Source organism: Equus asinus, chromosome X (genome assembly GCF_041296235.1).
Source record: "Equus asinus isolate D_3611 breed Donkey chromosome X, EquAss-T2T_v2, whole genome shotgun sequence".
Taxonomy (NCBI): domain Eukaryota; kingdom Metazoa; phylum Chordata; class Mammalia; order Perissodactyla; family Equidae; genus Equus; species Equus asinus.
Window position 1 is genome coordinate 36,768,664 of NC_091820.1, and position 17,860 is coordinate 36,786,523.

General features: G+C 38.2%; 1 protein-coding gene across 6 annotated transcripts in view; it reads right to left on the reverse strand.

Moving 5' to 3' along the window:
* The window catches only part of MAGED1 (MAGE family member D1), a 58,698-nt gene extending 41,059 nt beyond the window's left edge, over window positions 1-17,639 (reverse strand). Inside the window, exons 1-2 of one of the 6 annotated variants that reach the window (XM_070501938.1) lie at window positions 17,509-17,544; window positions 11,044-11,108 (exon numbers count right to left, since the gene is read on the reverse strand). In XM_070501938.1, coding sequence (XP_070358039.1) covers window positions 11,044-11,071 — 28 coding nt within the window. In that variant the 5' untranslated portion in view covers window positions 11,072-11,108; window positions 17,509-17,544. Of the gene's footprint in view, window positions 1-11,043; window positions 11,109-17,508 lie in introns of all 6 variants that reach the window. The other 5 variants (XM_070501940.1, XM_044763472.2, XM_044763473.2 and 2 more) reach the window with 5 other exon arrangements.
* Between the last annotated feature and the right edge of the window lie 221 nt (window positions 17,640-17,860).

Consider the following 17,860-nt stretch of genomic DNA (forward strand, 5'->3'; position numbering starts at 1 on the left):
AAAGACTTCAAACACTGGGGTTAGTAAACACAAACTATAAGATTACTTTACTATGAATAAAGAAATAAATATGCCTGAAGATATTTCCAAGCAACAGGAAACTATAACAAACGGTATATCATAATTAAACCTAATGTAACCACAGGCCCTCCAAGACTAATTAATCTGTCTCCGTCTCTTATTAACAGAGTGACTAAGAATTGTCTTTCAGAAAAACTGCAAAGTCACATAGCGAGGGCTACGCAAAAGAAAATCATGACCTGAAATGACCTCAGAACCAAAGATTCTCCTTCCCACGGAACCCAAGGACCAGGACAAGACCAGAACTCGAAAGTCGGACTCTTATCAGAAGTAAAGGGTCCCTAGGGGCTGGCCCCGTGGCCGAGTGGTTAAGTTCGCGCGCTCCGCTGCAGGCGGCCCAGTGTTTCGTTAGTTCGAATCCTGGGCGCGGACATGGCACTGCTCATCAGACCACGCTGAGGCAGCGTCCCACATGCCACAACTAGAAGAACCCACAACGAAGAATACACAACTATGTACCGGGGGGGGGGGCTTTGGGGAGAAAAAGGAAAAAAATAAAATCTTTAAAAAAAAAAAAAAAAAGAAGTAAAGAGTCCCTTATTCAGGAAGATCCGGTGTTCCCTACCTCATCATAAATGTTGAGAACTCTGTCATAAATGTTTAAAACCTTACCATAAATGCTTGAAGCCCACCAATCAAAGCCTGTCCCACCAGCATTTCCTCATGCCAACCTGTTCTCCCTAACTTCTTAAATTTCACCCCAGATCTTGAATCAGAAAGACAGATCTGAGGGCACATGCCCCCTGTCTCCCTGCAGATGGATCTCGCAGAATAAATGCTGATTTTTCCCCACAAAGGCTGATGCCATAATTAATTGACTTGTTTACATGCATTGGGCAGAGAACCCCAATTTTGTGCGGTAAGACTAATCAAACTTTTAGAAAAAATAAAAAAACAAAACAGCACCCCAAATGAAAAACTCAAGGGATAGCTTTAATTGGCAGATTAAGAAAATAATTTGTGAATATTTAAGACAGGTCAGAGGAAATTATTAGAGCATAGTACAAAGAGACAAAAGCATAGAAAGTACAGAAAAGAATGTAAGAAACTCAGATTGCTCTCACTCATCAAGCAGGTGCCAGGGCCTTATAAAAGTGATTGCATCAAATCTTAAGAATTACTTTACAAGGCACAAAATATAGAATTCCACTGATAATAAATAAAATCCTTTGCAGCCCTTTCTTGATTTCTACAAGCAAAATTGGGCTCCAGACCTGCTTTTTCTTTAAAACTAGCTAATGAAATTCCAGAGCCGAACTTTACAAGTGCAAATCTTCACAATCAACAAAACAAAACTTAAAAAGTGAGGAAGACTCTGTACTCTCTTCCCTGCAGCTGTGGAGCGGTGGAAACCATTTTGCTTCACAATTATTTCAAATAATCTAAATTTAAAAGATGTTAAATTGAGAATTTTACAAAGCATGTCAATCTTGTTCTCTTTTACAATGTGGATACATAAATATTCATAACATGTTCATATATTCATGAATATTCATAACTGTTACCAACCAGTTCTATTCTCTGTTAATATAACTCTGTCTTTGGAAGTATTATTTAAAGGCATTTTATAAGACTCCTACAACTTTAGAAATTGATGTTTGTTGTATGAAAATAACCTACAAAAGAAATGTGTAATTCTAATTAGGTATCTTACTTGGTAATTCATTAACCTGGTTTGGTGGATAGAATAATGGCCCTCCCAAGACGTCCATGCCCTGACCCTGTGAATATGTTACTTTACGTGGCAAACAGGATTTTGCATATGTGATTAAGGATCTTGAAATGGAGAGATTATCCTGGTGGGCTCAATGTAATTACAAGAGTCATTATAAAAAGGAAGCAGGAGGATCAGAGTCAGAGAAGAAGATATGACAAAGAAAGAGGTCAGGGTCAGAGAGCTGAAGATGCTATACTGTTGGATCTGAAGATGGAGAAAAGGACCATGAGCCAAGGAATGCAGGAAGCCTCTAGAAACCGGAAAAAGCAAAGAAACAGTTAATCCCCCAGAGCCTCTGGAGGGAGCTCAGCCTGCCAAAACCCTGATTTTTGAACTGCTGACCTCCAGAATTGTAAGATGTAAATTTGGGTTTATTATCTATGTTTGTCCTAACTTACTACAGCAGCCATAGGAAACTAACATGTCTGCTGATAAAGCTGTAACTGACATCTCTATATTTGGAAACAGATTGATACTTCTAAGAACATTCAGAAAAATTAGGAAAGGATCGTTGGCACTTTCCTTTTCACCCACAGGCATGGATAAACAAATACAAACCCACGATTCTGCTGGATTTACTATATAACAAATACTTGAAGAGCATATATTTCTTTTAAATTAACAGCGTCATGATTTCTATTTCACCAGTGAGAAGCACGAGACTGAGAAGTAACTTGCCTAAGATCCGTACACAAGAGCTAGGATTCCAATCCCTGCCAACTGGCTACAAGGTCCAGTATTTTCCCACTACATCTTGCTGCCTCTCAAACTGCTTGGGGTGTGATGAAGAAAGGCTGGAGAATCTAAATGTATTCCTCAAATGACCCACAGCTGCACAGAGACTCCGCGTTTGTGAGACGCTCTACCTTCTTTGCTTTAATTCCACACTCACAGTAAGCAACATGCTGTTCTCCTAGTTTGACTTCCCAAGAATCCCAACACTGGAACTGACATGCCCTGGAAAGAGGATCTGAGAGTTTTGGCCACTAGAAAGACAATTAGTGTAGAATGTGTGTGCTTCTCTCTCTATATCTATCTTAGTCTCAGGAAATTAATTTGTATTTGTTTATCATCAAGTTTTATTTTAGCATTTAACAAATGCTGAAGACCAAATCCTGCACTGTGCTCAATTAACTGAAATGTCACCACCCAGGAAGGTTCTTCTACAAGTTCTGCTGGAATTTCCAAATAAAGGTAATTTCCTGTCTTTGATAACTTCAAAAGTATTTACACATCAAACACAGCTAATTAGAGCTTGAGGCCTCAGAAATGCTTAAGTGAAATTGTTCCAGAAAAGAAATTCTGCTTTATTTTTACAGAATGATATCTGTTTATGGTGGCATAAGAACTGAAAGGGAAAAAAATTACAATTATTCATGAATTACATTAACAGACCAAAAACACTTTGTGATAATTCATTGAGCTGTATAGCTATGATACTTTAAAGTATGTTTTACATAAAGTTTAAATAAAAATTCAATAAAATCTATAAACAAACAATTGGACCTACAGAAAGAAGCCAGCAAAGTGAACAGATCTAAAAACAATACACCGAAGTCAAGCATTCTCATACACCAGTCACAATAAATTACAAAACGTAATTTAAAAGTATTAGTGAGAGCAACAAGAACCGTCAGGTACACAGAAATACGTCTAACAAAATATGCAAGAAACCCTTACGGAGAAAATTACAAAAATTTTCCAAAAACATTAAAAATACCTAGACAAAAGGAGAGAATAACTAACTTCACTGTTGTAAAGACACAATTTCTCTTTCTATAATCTATAAATAAAATGCAGTTCTAATCAAAATTTCAATGTTTCTTACAGACCAGGTTAAACTTATCTTAAAATTCATATGGAAAAGTAAAAGGCAAAGAATATAGTTTTGAGGGAGAAAAATAGGAAAGGGTCTTTCCCTACCAAATATTAAGATGCATACAAAGCTATAGTAAACAGTGTAGTACTAGTATAGAAATAGTCAGACCAATGGAACAGAATAGCAGCAGACACATACACATGTTACAACTTGGTATACTACAGAGACAACATTTGAAATCTGTGGAGAAAGAACAGACTATTCAGTAAATAGTTCTGAAACCACTGATTAATCATTCAGAAAAAAAATTAAGATCTCTACATCATACAATAAACAAAAATAAATTCCAAGTGGATCATAAACCCAATTGTGAAAAGAAAATTATAAAAGGTTTACAAGAGGGGCCGGCCCCATTACCAAGTGGTTAGAGGTCTGCGTGCTCTGCTTCAGCAGCCCAGGATTCTTGGGTTTGAATCCCAAGTTGCGACCTACTCCACTCATCAGCCATGCTGTGGAGGCATCCCACATACAAAGCAGAGGAAGACTGGCAGAGGTGTTAGCCCAGGGCAAATCTTCTTCATACGCAAAATAATAATAATAATAAAACAAACTCTTTAAAAAAAGTTCTACAGGACAATATAGCAGAATACCTTTATGAAATCAAGGTAAGAAAGCACTCAAACAAGATGAAAAAACATGGCATATATAGAAAATGATGATAATTTCATGGCATATAGGGGGAAATGGAAGAGGCTACCTCTCCATGAGGGCTAAGGTGTCAATATTATAGCATAAACTTGACCATTTATGAAACTATTTCTTTCTTTCTTTTTTTTGAAGATTAGCCCTGAGCTAACTGCTGCCAATCCTCCTCTTTTCGCTGAGGAAGACTGGCCCTGAGCTAACATCCATGCCCATCTTCCTCTACTTTATATGTGGGACGCCTACCACAGCATGGCTTTTGCCAAGCGGTGCCATGTCCACACCCGGGATCCGAACTGGCGAACCCCGGGCCGCCGAGAAGCAGAACATGCGCACTTAACTGCTGCGCCACCCGGCTGGCCCCAAAACTATTTCTTTCTACTTGCCCCTTTTCCTTAACTCTACTAGACCACAGAGTGGCCTCTCAACTGACCATTTCTTCAGGTATTCCTCAAACTCAAGGCTAGATGGCATACTCAGACACCTACTATACATGGTCTAAATGACCAGTTGCTCTCTGGTCCTCACACTCAGAGGATTCTCATCCACTGTCAGATTAACTGCTACTTCCATGCAAAATTAAGTTCTTAACATGGTGCCTTCCAGGAAGCCTTCCCTAAGCCCCTAGGATGGATTAGAGATACCCTCCTCCATGTTTCTATTGACAACACCACACCCTGGTCTCTCCTTCATCATAGTGCTCCCTGTTGCAATGTCCGTGTCTATCTCAGCCACCACATTCAGTAGAAAATACACTTAATTCAACTATATGTCCTCATTATGCAGCAAGTAGTTTAGATCACTACATTTTTACTTATTTAATTGATTAATTAATGGTTTACCTAACTTTTCTAAGGCTTCCAATCAATCCATCATCCCTACTGGTGTCCTAGGATTTCTGACATTCTTAGACTGTGTACTTTTTCCTCTCTCACCTTCTATGACTTCCCCTTTTGTTCACTCACATTTCTTGCCTGCCAGAGCCCTGGGAAAATATTTTCCTACTAACCAAGAAGACAAATAGAGAGAATGAAAAGTAGAAAGCCACGCCCATTTCCCCCTTGAATCTATGAGTTCACTGTTCTCCTTCCCACCTGAGATCTTTCCTTTGTGACCTCTAGAATCCCCTCCTTGAAAAATAAGGTTATCCACCCTCTTCAGTGATTTATAGAATACCCCCTTCACCTCCTAGCCATAACAACGTAGTTCTTTCCTAAGCCTCCTGATTTCCCCACACCCCTGGTCCTAAAATTCCCAACTGGCAAACCACGGCACCCAGGTATGCTGCACCTCTGTGTAACATACTATTAAAGCAATATCTGTCAGATGGACATCCTCAGGGGGGTTTCCACATGATATAGAACAGAGTACAACATGCTGTAAAAGGTAACAGGCTTAGTGTATTGTCCAATTGGTAATAAACAAAGATGACATGTTTTCTAGAATAACTTTGCCTTGTGAGTATGTAAGGGACTGCAGTCAGGGCATTAAACACCTTGACACTAAAAATGAAAGGATATCAAGTGAAGAGCCACAATAAATATGCCACTGTTTTCAATGGCATATTTTCAAAATTAAATTCTCAACATGCATAGAGAAAGCAAAAATAATAACAATAGCAAAAACTAAAGAAACAGTGAACTAAAACATGAAATAAACATCTCCTAATTGTAAGTAATATTAGTGAAATAACTAAAAAATATAGGCAGGTCCATGAAGTACATTAAATACTAATTTCAATTAAAGTTTAGAATTACTTATTATTTCATAATTAGTATTAAAATTTCAAAAATCAATAACACAGATGTATAATATTTCACATCTTCCTATAGAACATTTTGTCAATTTTCTGAAAGTTGATAAACTCATACTTTTTTTTTTTTTTTTTGGTGAGGAAGATTGGCCTTGACCTAACATCTTTTGCCAATCTTCCTCTTTTTTGGCTTGAGGAAGATTGCCCCCAAGCTAACATCCATGCCAATCTTCCTCCACTTCATATGTGAGACACCACCACAGCATGGCTTGATGAGTGCTGTGTAGGTCCAAACCCACAAACCCTGCACCACTGAGGCTGAGCACGTGAATTTAACCACTATGCCACTGGGCCGGTCTCCACATATAGTTTTTAATTGCTACAAATGTACTTCTACAAAATTCAGGTAATTAATAGTGTGCCATAAACAAGCAAACATAAGAGCAGACTCTAGGAGGCAATCCAGATGCTAACGCAGCTATCCTCACTTCTAGCTGGCCACAGAAATAAACCAATCAAGGTTCTCAGTCTTTGAGACGCTCAGAAAGAAATAAACAAGCCAGGGCCCTCACTAGCAAAAGACTCCCTAAGGGATAGCTTCTGGGAAAGAAATGAACAAGCCAGTTCTCTCCTTGGAGTTGGCTAAAGACAGTTGTTCAATGACTCTCCAAAGACACAGGGTCATCTAAGCCACTATCCTAGTCTTCATACTCTGCCGTCCACAGATGCTGGGTCTAGTCCTTGATGCTTGAGTCTCAGGAAGAGATAACTGAGTCAGAGCCCATCTACAGAACCCCTGGCTAATTGGTAAGATCAACTGGCCCTTCCAAGAAAGAGGAGCATTTTAGGATGCTAATCCAGCATCCCTCATTTTCAAATGGCCTCAGAGGCTGGACAACCACACTCAATTCTGGGGCCCAATTCTTGGGCCTTGAGATTATGGGAAAGATAAGACGAAACTAAAGCTCTCCTATGAAAGCCCCTTAAAGTGGCAAAGGGAAATTGTTGCAGGAGAAATGTAAAACAGTAACCAAATCCTTCATATCCACAGCAAATCACAGGTCCTGGCTACCCCAGAAAACTCCAAGCCATAGTTTTCTGACCTCAAGACTGTAGGCAAGAAAGAACCAAGGCATGAATCCTCATGCACTTTTAGTGGTAGTTAAAATTGGTGCAATTCTTTTGGAGATCAATTTTCCATTATCTAGTAAAGTTGAAGATATGCATTAACTATTACCAAGTAATCCCTCTCCCAGATATCTGTATTAGAGAAACTCATAAACATGTGCAACACGAGACATGTACTTTAGCAGCACTGTTCACAATAGCCAAAAACTGAAAGCAATCCAAATGTTATAAACAGAATGTATAAATAGGTGTATATGTGCCCATGTGTCAGTATACATAGGCAAAGAAGTAATACCATAAAAGCCAAGTCAGGATAAATGGTTACCTTTGGCAGAGAGATAAGGGTAAAACTACAGGCTTCTGGATAACTTGCAATGTTCTATTTTTGGTCCTGGAAGGTTCTTTTATGGGTGTTCACTTTACAATTACTCATTTTAGTGTACATTTGCATTTTATGCAACTTTGGTATTTTTATTATAACACACAATTTTAAAAATATTTTTAAAAAAAGAACTCCCTTAAAGCACTCCCAAAGAACATGTGTTCTCAACCTTTCTGAAATAAGAGATGATGTAATGTAGAAAGTATCCACTTCTTTCTGTAAAAGCTATAGGGACTGGCTATCCACATTCACTTGTAATAGGATTCTTGGAAAGGGATGTGTGGGCAAGCCAGGGTCCTACCAGCAGTACCATTTCCATTCAAGTTGCTAAGGGGCAGTTGTCAAAATCCCTCCAAGTACAGGAATCAATATAGAATGCTATCTTAGCTCCCCCTACATTAAAGATTTTCACGGCTCTGGTTATTGGCAAAAGAAAAAAAAAAGCCTGTGAAGCAAACACAAAGTTAGAACGAAACTAGGGCCATCCAGGACATCTGCTGCAAAGCCGGATAAGGGCAATCATTCGTGCTGGCAATTGTTGGCCATCCTCTAAATCTTCCTCCCTGCTGTAATCATCCAGAACTACTTTTCTTCTGAATTCATAAGCTCCAATATCCTACCCTGACCACAATTTCTTGTCTGCCATTCGACCTTTTTAACATCTACTGCAAGCTTTGAAATCTCCATACAACTTCCCCTGCATCCACCCACATATTTGCACAGCTTCTCTTTCTCTGGTTTCACAGAATCCTCCTGAGAATACACATTCCCTGATGAGACTATATCCCATGGTCTATAACCTGAACAAATCTCAACAGTTACCTCAACAATCCACTTAGCCCCTCAAACTTTCCACCACCCACAGTCATCACTACCGTATTCACAAGTCTAAAACCAAACCCAATGTCTGCCTTCCTTGCTCCCATTTCTTGGCACCTGAGCACACTTGAAAAAAAGAGAAACTAAAATCACTTTATTTCCAACTCAGATAGGTGTTAATTACCGCCCATCAATTTTCTCTCATTTTCTAAAGAAGGATGCAACCCTCCTCCTTTCCTCTGGACCCTGGCCATTCCCTCTCACACTCCAGAATGCCCTTACTACCTTATTCACAGAGAATATAGGGGCACCAAGAAAGAAACTCCTTCAATCTCTTGCCTCTCCAAAACCTCAAAAACATGCCTTTCTGACCCTCAACTCTGATGTCAGAAGTGATACCTTTTCTCTTGTTCATGGTCAGTCCTTCCACATGTTCTCTACACCACATTTGTTCCACATATTGCTTCTCCAGTTATCCCTTTCTCTCCTATATCTTCAACCTCTGTTTTTATCAGCTCCTCCCCTGTAGAACATATAAACTTTTCAAATCTTTCATCCTGAAAATATACATGTACCACTTGTTATCGATTCTACTTTTCACAGACAAGCCCCTTAACATGATAGTCTACACTCATTTCATCAACACTTTCACCAATGACATTATTGGCCCCCTGCACTTTAAAATTCACCAACACTGATCCATACACACTCACTGCCCTGGTTTCCCCTAAATCCCTAATCTACCCGCACCCTCTCAGTCCACATCTTATATAATCATGTAGAGAAATTTCATACTTTATATTAAACAAAGTTTAAGACAGTAGTTTCAAAAGACAAATGCAATAGATGTTCATTAGTATACAACAGTGCCTGGCACAGAGAAACACATAAAAGGAGATATGCGTCTTCAATCATCATTACACCCTCCCAGAGATAACCGTTACAGCTACATTCTAACCTCTGGAAGAAGCTAAGCAATTGTCGTACTCTTGCTCATACTCAAATCATAAGAGGAAGCGGAATTCTCAGATTATTCAAGGATATACAGCTAGGCATCAGTGCCAACTGGTGGAGCTTTGAAAAGGAAGATCACAATAAGCAAAAGTTTTAGTGTGGCCTGTTAAAGAAAAAATTATTCTAACACTTATTAAAATGGTAAGAAAGACTATATTAAGGACTATTGTGACAGGTGTCAAGACTACTGCAATAGAGGAGAGAGACTGGACTCAACTCTGAATACAGTAAAGACAGCTAGGGATCTACAGCCAAGAGCAGATTTGGGAGGAGAGTTACGGATAGAAAATTACTAAAAGGAGACATCAAGGATAGGGGGATTCTTGCTAAACCGACTTAGGATTTTTATTGAAGGCAAGGGTGATCAGATATCAAAGGTGGGGGGATTCTTGCTAAATTGACTTAGCAGGAGTCTTTCTAAAACTGTGCTGTGCGAGCCAAAGACAATGCCCAAGGACACGGTCTAGTTGAAAAGAGGACTCAGAGGAGAATGACTAAAGTTTGGTCAAGGAAAGAGTCTTTGTTAGCCCTTTCTGGCTCTTCAGCTTTCCTTGGAGAATGTTTCTCCACTGAAATATTCTCTATTTTAGACCTGTGGCAATGAGACGACCCCTGGGCATATATGCACATATAGAATTATAGACATGCAACACTATGTACATGTGTATGTACAGAATCTATTTTATATATATATTATATATATTATACAGTCATGTGTCGCTTAACGATGGGTATACATTCTGAGAAATGTGATGTTAGGCAATTGCATTGTTGTGCGAACATCACAGTGTACTTACACAAACCTAGATGGTATAGCCTACTATACACGTAGGCTATATGGTACTAATCTTATGGGACCACCATTGTATATGCAGTCTGCTGCTGACTGAAACGTCATTATCCGGTGCATGACTATTATTATATATATGTATATGTGTGTGTGTATATACACACACACGCATATCTATATATATAAAATGTTATCTTACACTGTACCCTATATGTGTGTGGTGTATATGAGAGAGTTGTGTGTGTGTGTGCACATATATATAAAATAGATTAGAACATATGTAAATATATATGTATATATATGCGTGCACACACACACATATAACTCTCCAATACATATCTCTCCTGGATAGCTACACTTCTCTCCTTACTGGTCTCCTACTGCCCCACTCCCATCCAGTCACCCAGTACATCACAGAAGGGATTATGTATCTTATTTGCTTAAGACAATTACATTACTTCTCCCTCAGAGCCTGAAAGTGAAATTCCAGTTCTCTGACCTGACCTTTGGGGCTCTCAACATCCTGGCCCCTATCCACATCTCCAGTTTCGTCTCTCCTCCCCTACATAAAACTTCTATTTCAGTTTTAACTAACTACATATATGCTTTTCCTTCAGTGCATCAAGATCCCCCCACCTCTTCCAGTTTCCTCTGACTGAAACACCCTTCATAGCTCCTCTACTTTCATACCTCCTCTGCTCATCCAATATCAAGCATTCTCTCTCCTTTCCAAAGCATTTTCAGATGCCGCCTCTGTGCTCCCACAGCCTGTCACCCCCACTTGCCTATGCCCACCATAGTACTGATCATACTCTTTAGACATTGCCTATTTACTCACTCATATTCCCACCATCATGAATCTTCATCAAGAACAGGAACCAGTCAGGTTTACCTTCACATCTCCTGTACCCAGAATAAGACCAGATACATGGTAGTTAAGAATTCTATAAATTTTTGCTGAATGAATGACTACATAAACAAATGAAAGCCATGCTTAGCCAATTTTCAGTGGAATGCTGCTGGAGTCATTCAAACGTATTCAAAATAATGAGGAAAAGGGCACAACAAAAAGTCAGGTAGTATGACTAAAAAAGTAATAATAATGCCCTGAGCACTCACATCTTGGTTTCTAAGTACCCCTCCCTACTAAAATGATACATGATTGCTCGCAAAATGATTGATTCCAGGGCTGACGCAGGAAGCGTACATGAAGAACCTGAAATATCTCGGGGATCTAATGAGACCATGTGAAGAGGATACAGGAGCCAAACAGGAAGGGTTCCTAATTTCTAAGATGACACAGTTTGAGTATCAAAAAAAAAGGATCAAAAAAGATACATATAGAATACATAAAAACCCATGAATTCCTAAAAATACCTGACTTTCTCTTTGTGAAATGTATTTCAGGATAAAAAAAGTAGCTGATAAGGTAAAGCTCTTCTTTATAAAATAATTCCAGTTAATAAATGCAGAAGGTGATAGAAATAGACCACAATCTGTCAACTAGTATTGAAATAATGAATTTAGACAATTATCTTCAACGGCTGCTAAAAGCAACAGGAAGAAGACAGGCAGGAGACACTACAATGGAAGGAGCAGGTTGCCAACATCTGAAAACACAAATCAGTCCTAGCATCAGCCAGAAAGATATCAGACATGATGAAATGCAAGAGAAAGTGCCTATCGCTGCCTGGAATGATTCTTTCTCTTAAAAAACAACTGAAACTGAATCTAATCAAGCCCCAAGCTGTAAATATCAGTGAATAGGAAACATGGGAATAGGAAAACAAAATAAATGCCACCTCAAAGAAGCAGTCATCCAAATCCATTTGTCAATAAGACAAATGACTTAGTTTCTCTAATAAATCAATAGTCTTTAAAATGGGGGGGCAAAAGAGGGTTTTATAGGAAAAGAGACAAGAGAAAAATACATAGTGGTAATAAACTGCCCTTGTTTGGCTATAGATTTAACAAAGCTACTGTAAAAAGATATCTTTAAGACAATGATGGAAATCTGAATATGGACTGAGTATTAGATGGCACAAGGAATTATTGTTAATCTTAAGATATATATTGTCCAGTTTGGAAAGGGGCAGTTGGAGCCCTATATTGTTAATCTTATTAAGAATAATGGCTTAGTGGTTACTTAATATAATGCACTTACGAGTTAGGGATGCATAATGAGTTATTTACCTGTGTAATGACAATGTCTGGGATTGCCTTAAAATACCTCAGTGAAAAAAGTGGGTGAGGAGAAAAGATCAAGCAAAACTGGCAAAATGGTATTAATTGTGGAAGCTAGGGAATGGATACGTGCATGTTTATTTTACTATTTTCTACTTTAAATACATTTGAAAATTTTCAGTAATAGAAGAAAAGACAGAAGCCAGTGTGAAGGGGCTCCAACTGACCCCTTCCAAACTGGAAAGTTTGAGCAACAGAAGAAATAATGACTGCAATGAATTGAAAAGTACTAAATATATAAATATCCATCAGTTCAACAAAATAGAGAAAGTGACAACAATAAAATCTCAATAAATATACAAATAAATTAATCTCGGTTTGAAGATGGTTTTAAATAGCAGCTATAAAAGGCTTGTGGGGGGAAAAAAGAAATTTGAAAATGAATTAGGTATTAGATGATATTAGGGAATTATTGTGAATTTTTCTTGGTAAGTAATGGTAATTAAATTATTAACAAAATGTTCCTAACATTAGATGAATGTTGAGATATTTAGGGGTGAAATGTCGTGATATGTGCTCCTCAAATTGATCTATTAAGTGGTATCTCAATTAAAATGCCAAGAAGAATTTTTGTGGAAATTGACAAGCTGATTCTAAAACATACATAGAAATTCAAAAGACCAAGAATAACCAAGGCATTATTGAAGGAAAAGAACAAAACTGTAGGACTTAATGACCATATATAAGATATATTATAAAGTTACATTAATTATGGCAGTGATACTCATACAAAGAGAGAAAAATAAACCAAAGTGAACAGAATCCAGAAACAAATCTGTATATATAACCTAATCATTTGATTTATAAAAAAGATGACACCATAGAAGAGAAAGAACAATCTTATCAATAAGTGGTATTGGGTTGACTGGATATCCATTTTGACCAAAAGAACATAGCCCTCTACCTATATCCATAACTCATACTGGCAACATACACAAAAATCAATTACAAATGAACTGTAAATATAAATGAGATTTTAAACAAAAACATAACATAAAAACTATCTTCATGACCTTGAGAAAGGTAAAGATTTTTTAACTAGGACAAACAAGGAGTAGCCACAAAGGGGAAAAGTCACGAATTGAGCAATATTAAAATTGAAATATTCAGTTCATCGAAAGACACTATTAAGAGATCAAACTCTAACTGAGATTTGTAATAAATATACCTAACAAACTATTTACATTCTTATTATACAGAAAACTCTCCTACAAATCAATAAGAACAAGTTAGTCCGAGAGAAAAAGTGGTCAAAAGACTTAACAGGTACCTCATAAAAAGATATCCAGGCCAACAAACATATGGAAAGATGCACATTTATCATCAGAGATAGGCAAATTAAAACCACAATCAGATACCATTCATAACCACTAGAATGCTTACTTTTTTTTTTCTTAAAAAGAAAAGACAATGACAAGTGTTGGCAATATTCTCGAGCAATTGGAACTCTCAAAAATTTTTACTGGGAGTTCTTTAGTACAACCACTCTAGGAAACTGGCTGGCGGTATCTCCTAAAGCTAGTCATATACATAACCTATGATTCAGCAATTCTACTCTCAGGTATATGCTCAACAGAAACATGTGCATATATCACCAAAAGAGATGTACTAGAATGTTCACAGTACTATTTACATGCCAAAAAATGGAAACAAGAAAAATGCCTATCTCTTGTGATATATTCACATAATGGAATACATAGCAATGAGAATGAAGGAATTATCACAACATCTAAACAAAATCTTAAGCCAAAGAAGTCAGACTCCAAAAAATACATACTATTCTACTGTATTTTTACAAAGCCCAAAAACAGGCAAAATGATAGCAGTAATAGAAGCAGGATCGTGATTAATTTGGAGTCGAGCTGTGACTGGTAGGGGATACATTCAAGGGCTCTCAGGCGCTGATCATGTTGTTTCTTAACCTCATTGCTGGTTTAGAGGTGTGTTTACAGAGTGAAAATGCTTTGAGGTGTACACTTATGTGCCCCTTTCTGCATGTATATAAGTTTACTTAAAAACAATGCCTGCAAATCTAAAATGGTTCAGCCAAAATATAGATCAAAAAGTAGATAAAAAATCATACCTCAATAAAAAAAAATGGATGGCTGGATAGACAGACAGTGAGCAAGTGAGTCAACAAGTGAGCTAGTATGGCAAAAGTTAACCACTGTTGAAGCTAGGTTCAGAGTATAAAATCATTCATTGTAACTCTACTTTAAATTTATACTTGTTTAGGGCTGGCCCGGTGGCGCAGCGGTTAACTTCACACGTTCCGCTTCTCGGCAGCCCGGGGTTCGCCAGTTTGGGTCCCGGGTGTGGACATGGCACCGCTCAGAAAGCCATGCTGTGGTAGGCGTCCCACGTATAAAATAGAGGAAGACAGGCACAGACGTTAGCTCAGGGCCAGTCTTCCTCAACAAAAAGAGGAAGATTGGCAGTAGTTAGCTCAAGGCTAATCCTCCTCAAAATAAATAAATAAATAAAATAAATTTATACTTGTTTAAATTTTTTATTAAAAAATGTTCAAGTAAAAAGAGTCATCATGCCTCTCAGCTCTTAATATTTATAACTAGGAAGTAATTCAAGCACCTGATATAATCTGACTTGTGAAAGGAAACTTTAAAAAATGAAATTTCTATACCCAGATTATGTCTTATAAAATAATAAAATAAAATATTCTGTATATTTTCTATTTATCATTAGTAAACAGAGAGAAACAGACAGGCAAACAGAAAGAAAGAGAGAACCACGCCACGGCTGAGTGCCTGACAGACCTTAATTCCATGAACTCCACCACCATTTAGCAAGTTACTATCCACTTCCGAGCCTTGGTTTTATCATCAGTAAGATGACCTTAGAGGGTAGTTTTTAACATTAGGGGGCAAACTATATTTAAAAGCTTATCTGTTACAGACAAGCACTGAATTCATTTCAATTTGCCATACCAAATATTTACAGGCAACATATTATGAACACGCAGTGATAAGAGCAGTGAGAGAGGTAAGCAAATATGCTGTAGGATAACACACAATGCAACACAAACACACTGAGGAAGAGCTGAAGATGGAGATCGAGATATGTCTTCCTATAGGGGCTGGCAGCTGACAATTCACCTAAATGGTAGCAAGAAGCTAGCCAGGAAGAAGAGATATAGGAAATTTATGTGGATGGATTAGACTGAGTAAGCAGAGTGCTGCATTAATACTATGAAGAAAAGTGACTGGGGGCGGGGGGGGCAGTGTGGGAGGGTGTAGAAAGCAGAGTGAACAAAAAATGCAGAGAGTGACATGGATTATCCTGTTTTCCCACTAATATCTGTAGTTTGTGCCCTCACTTCCTTTAGGTTTCTGCTCAAATGTCACCTTACCAGGGAGGCCTTGTTGATCATCCTTTCTAAAATAGTACAACCCCTCCCCATCACCACCTTACTATAAATTTATTATATATACATTTATTGTCTGTCTCTCTAGTTCAAAAGACTTTGCTTTTGTTTTTATCTTCCACTGTTGTATCCTCAGTGCTTAGAACACTGGCACATAAAAGTTATTCAATAAAAAATTCTTTAATAATTGGATGGATGGATGCACAGTGAGCTGAAGCCAGGATGATGATGTTTAAATGCTGTGTAATTATGATTTGAATAGAGAATAAAGAGACATCAGCAATACCCTTCGAAAAAGTTCCTAAGTGTTTTGGTGTTATGAAATCTGCCTCATTGTTTATTCTAAAACAACTGAAAATTAAACCAGGCCTAGAAAAAAGAATCACCTCTTATTTGGGCAAGCATAACACACTAGTTACAGGAGAAGGAGGGAATAAATTGTTTGTTCAAGGAGATCCTTGGTTAAATTTTTCTTTAGAGCCTGAAAAACCCTCACCCTTATTATCAATTTAATGATTATTTTCCCTCATTTGGGTAAAGAATTGAAATAATAAATTGTGATTATAAACTAATATTCTCATAAGATAAATTACACATGACAAATGGAACAGAAAAACATATTTCACATTGCAAAAAACAGGAGAAAAAAGACAAAGTTTACATTACACCAAACAGGTAATACTTGAGAAGCTACTAGGAAAAATCTTTGTCTGAAAAATCTGCCAGCTTGCCGTTCCGTGTTACCAGAGATCAAAAAAAGATTTGCATAATAAATCCAACTCGAATGAAATAAGAAATTTGTGATTGGATGTCCTATCTGTCAAGCATTTCTGCTCTATGAGAAGTTCTAAAGGGGATTAGAAAGGTTCCACCCTCTAAAGCTGACACCAGGTTACAAGCAAAACCCATTATGTTTGCTCCTCTAAAAATGTCAAGATTCAGTTCTATGCCAATTTTTTTTAATGTCATGAGTAGAGGACTGAAACCAGTGCAATATCTGATGTGTAATTTTGTTTAGAGTTAAAAAATAAAATAAAAGTACATAATAATTTGAACGAGTCCCTATGTCTCTTAGGGCCCTAAAATTTCTGCTTTTTTGCGTATTTTTAAAAAGAACAAAAACAGCCTTGGCCTTGAAATTGAAGTCACACCCGATTTTGGAAAGTATCTAATTCACTGGGCTCTGCAGGACGGGGACAGGAGCGATCAGAAGCCTTCAGGGGGAGTAAAATACTGAGGTTTGAAGGGAACAGAAGGAAGAATGTGGGTTCAGAGTGTGGGAAGGGAGTTGCGAAAGTTCTGAGGCTACAAGGGGGCGGGGTGAAGGATGGGAGTAGAGGTAGGAAGGAAATCTGTGGTAGAGGGAATGATTCAGGCTCAGAAAGATCATGAAGAGGATCGGGGATAATGAGGAGAGTTGAACGACCAAAGATAAAAGGACCACAAGAGTCAGAAGGGGGAGGGGATGACGGCCTGCCATCTCCGGAGGAGTAGGAGGGCGGAAAGCACAAGCATCAGTGAGACTACCGGAACCACAAGCATCAGAAACATCCTTCATACTATGTACTCTAGGGATGAATTCTTCTTTCCACTCCACGTTAGAGCAAAGAGGAAAGCTTCCCTGGAGTGTTTCGGCGTTCACTTGCGAGAATTACCAGTCCCTTTCTTTACACTCACCTTGATGAAACAGACGGCAACACGACGACGGCGTGACCGGAAGTGCTATCGTCTTTTGTTTGGCAGAAGGTTAAGCTTCTGCGCCACACAATCCGGCCCGCTCAACTTCCCTCCAGGCAACTTCCTGTGCCTCTCTAGCAAGCTCTTGCAATCCTTTAACTCGCTGGCTCTCTCGCCAGATCAGAACCCGGATAGTGATGTAAACTAGGCTAGGAGAGGGAATCGGTGACTTTTTGCAAATCCTAGCTCTAGTCTTCCCAGGAACTGCAGCGTCTCTGACAAACCCCATGTATTCAATTTGTCACCTCGCCTTGTTGATTCAGCCTTTGAAATACCTCCCTTACCCTTAGTC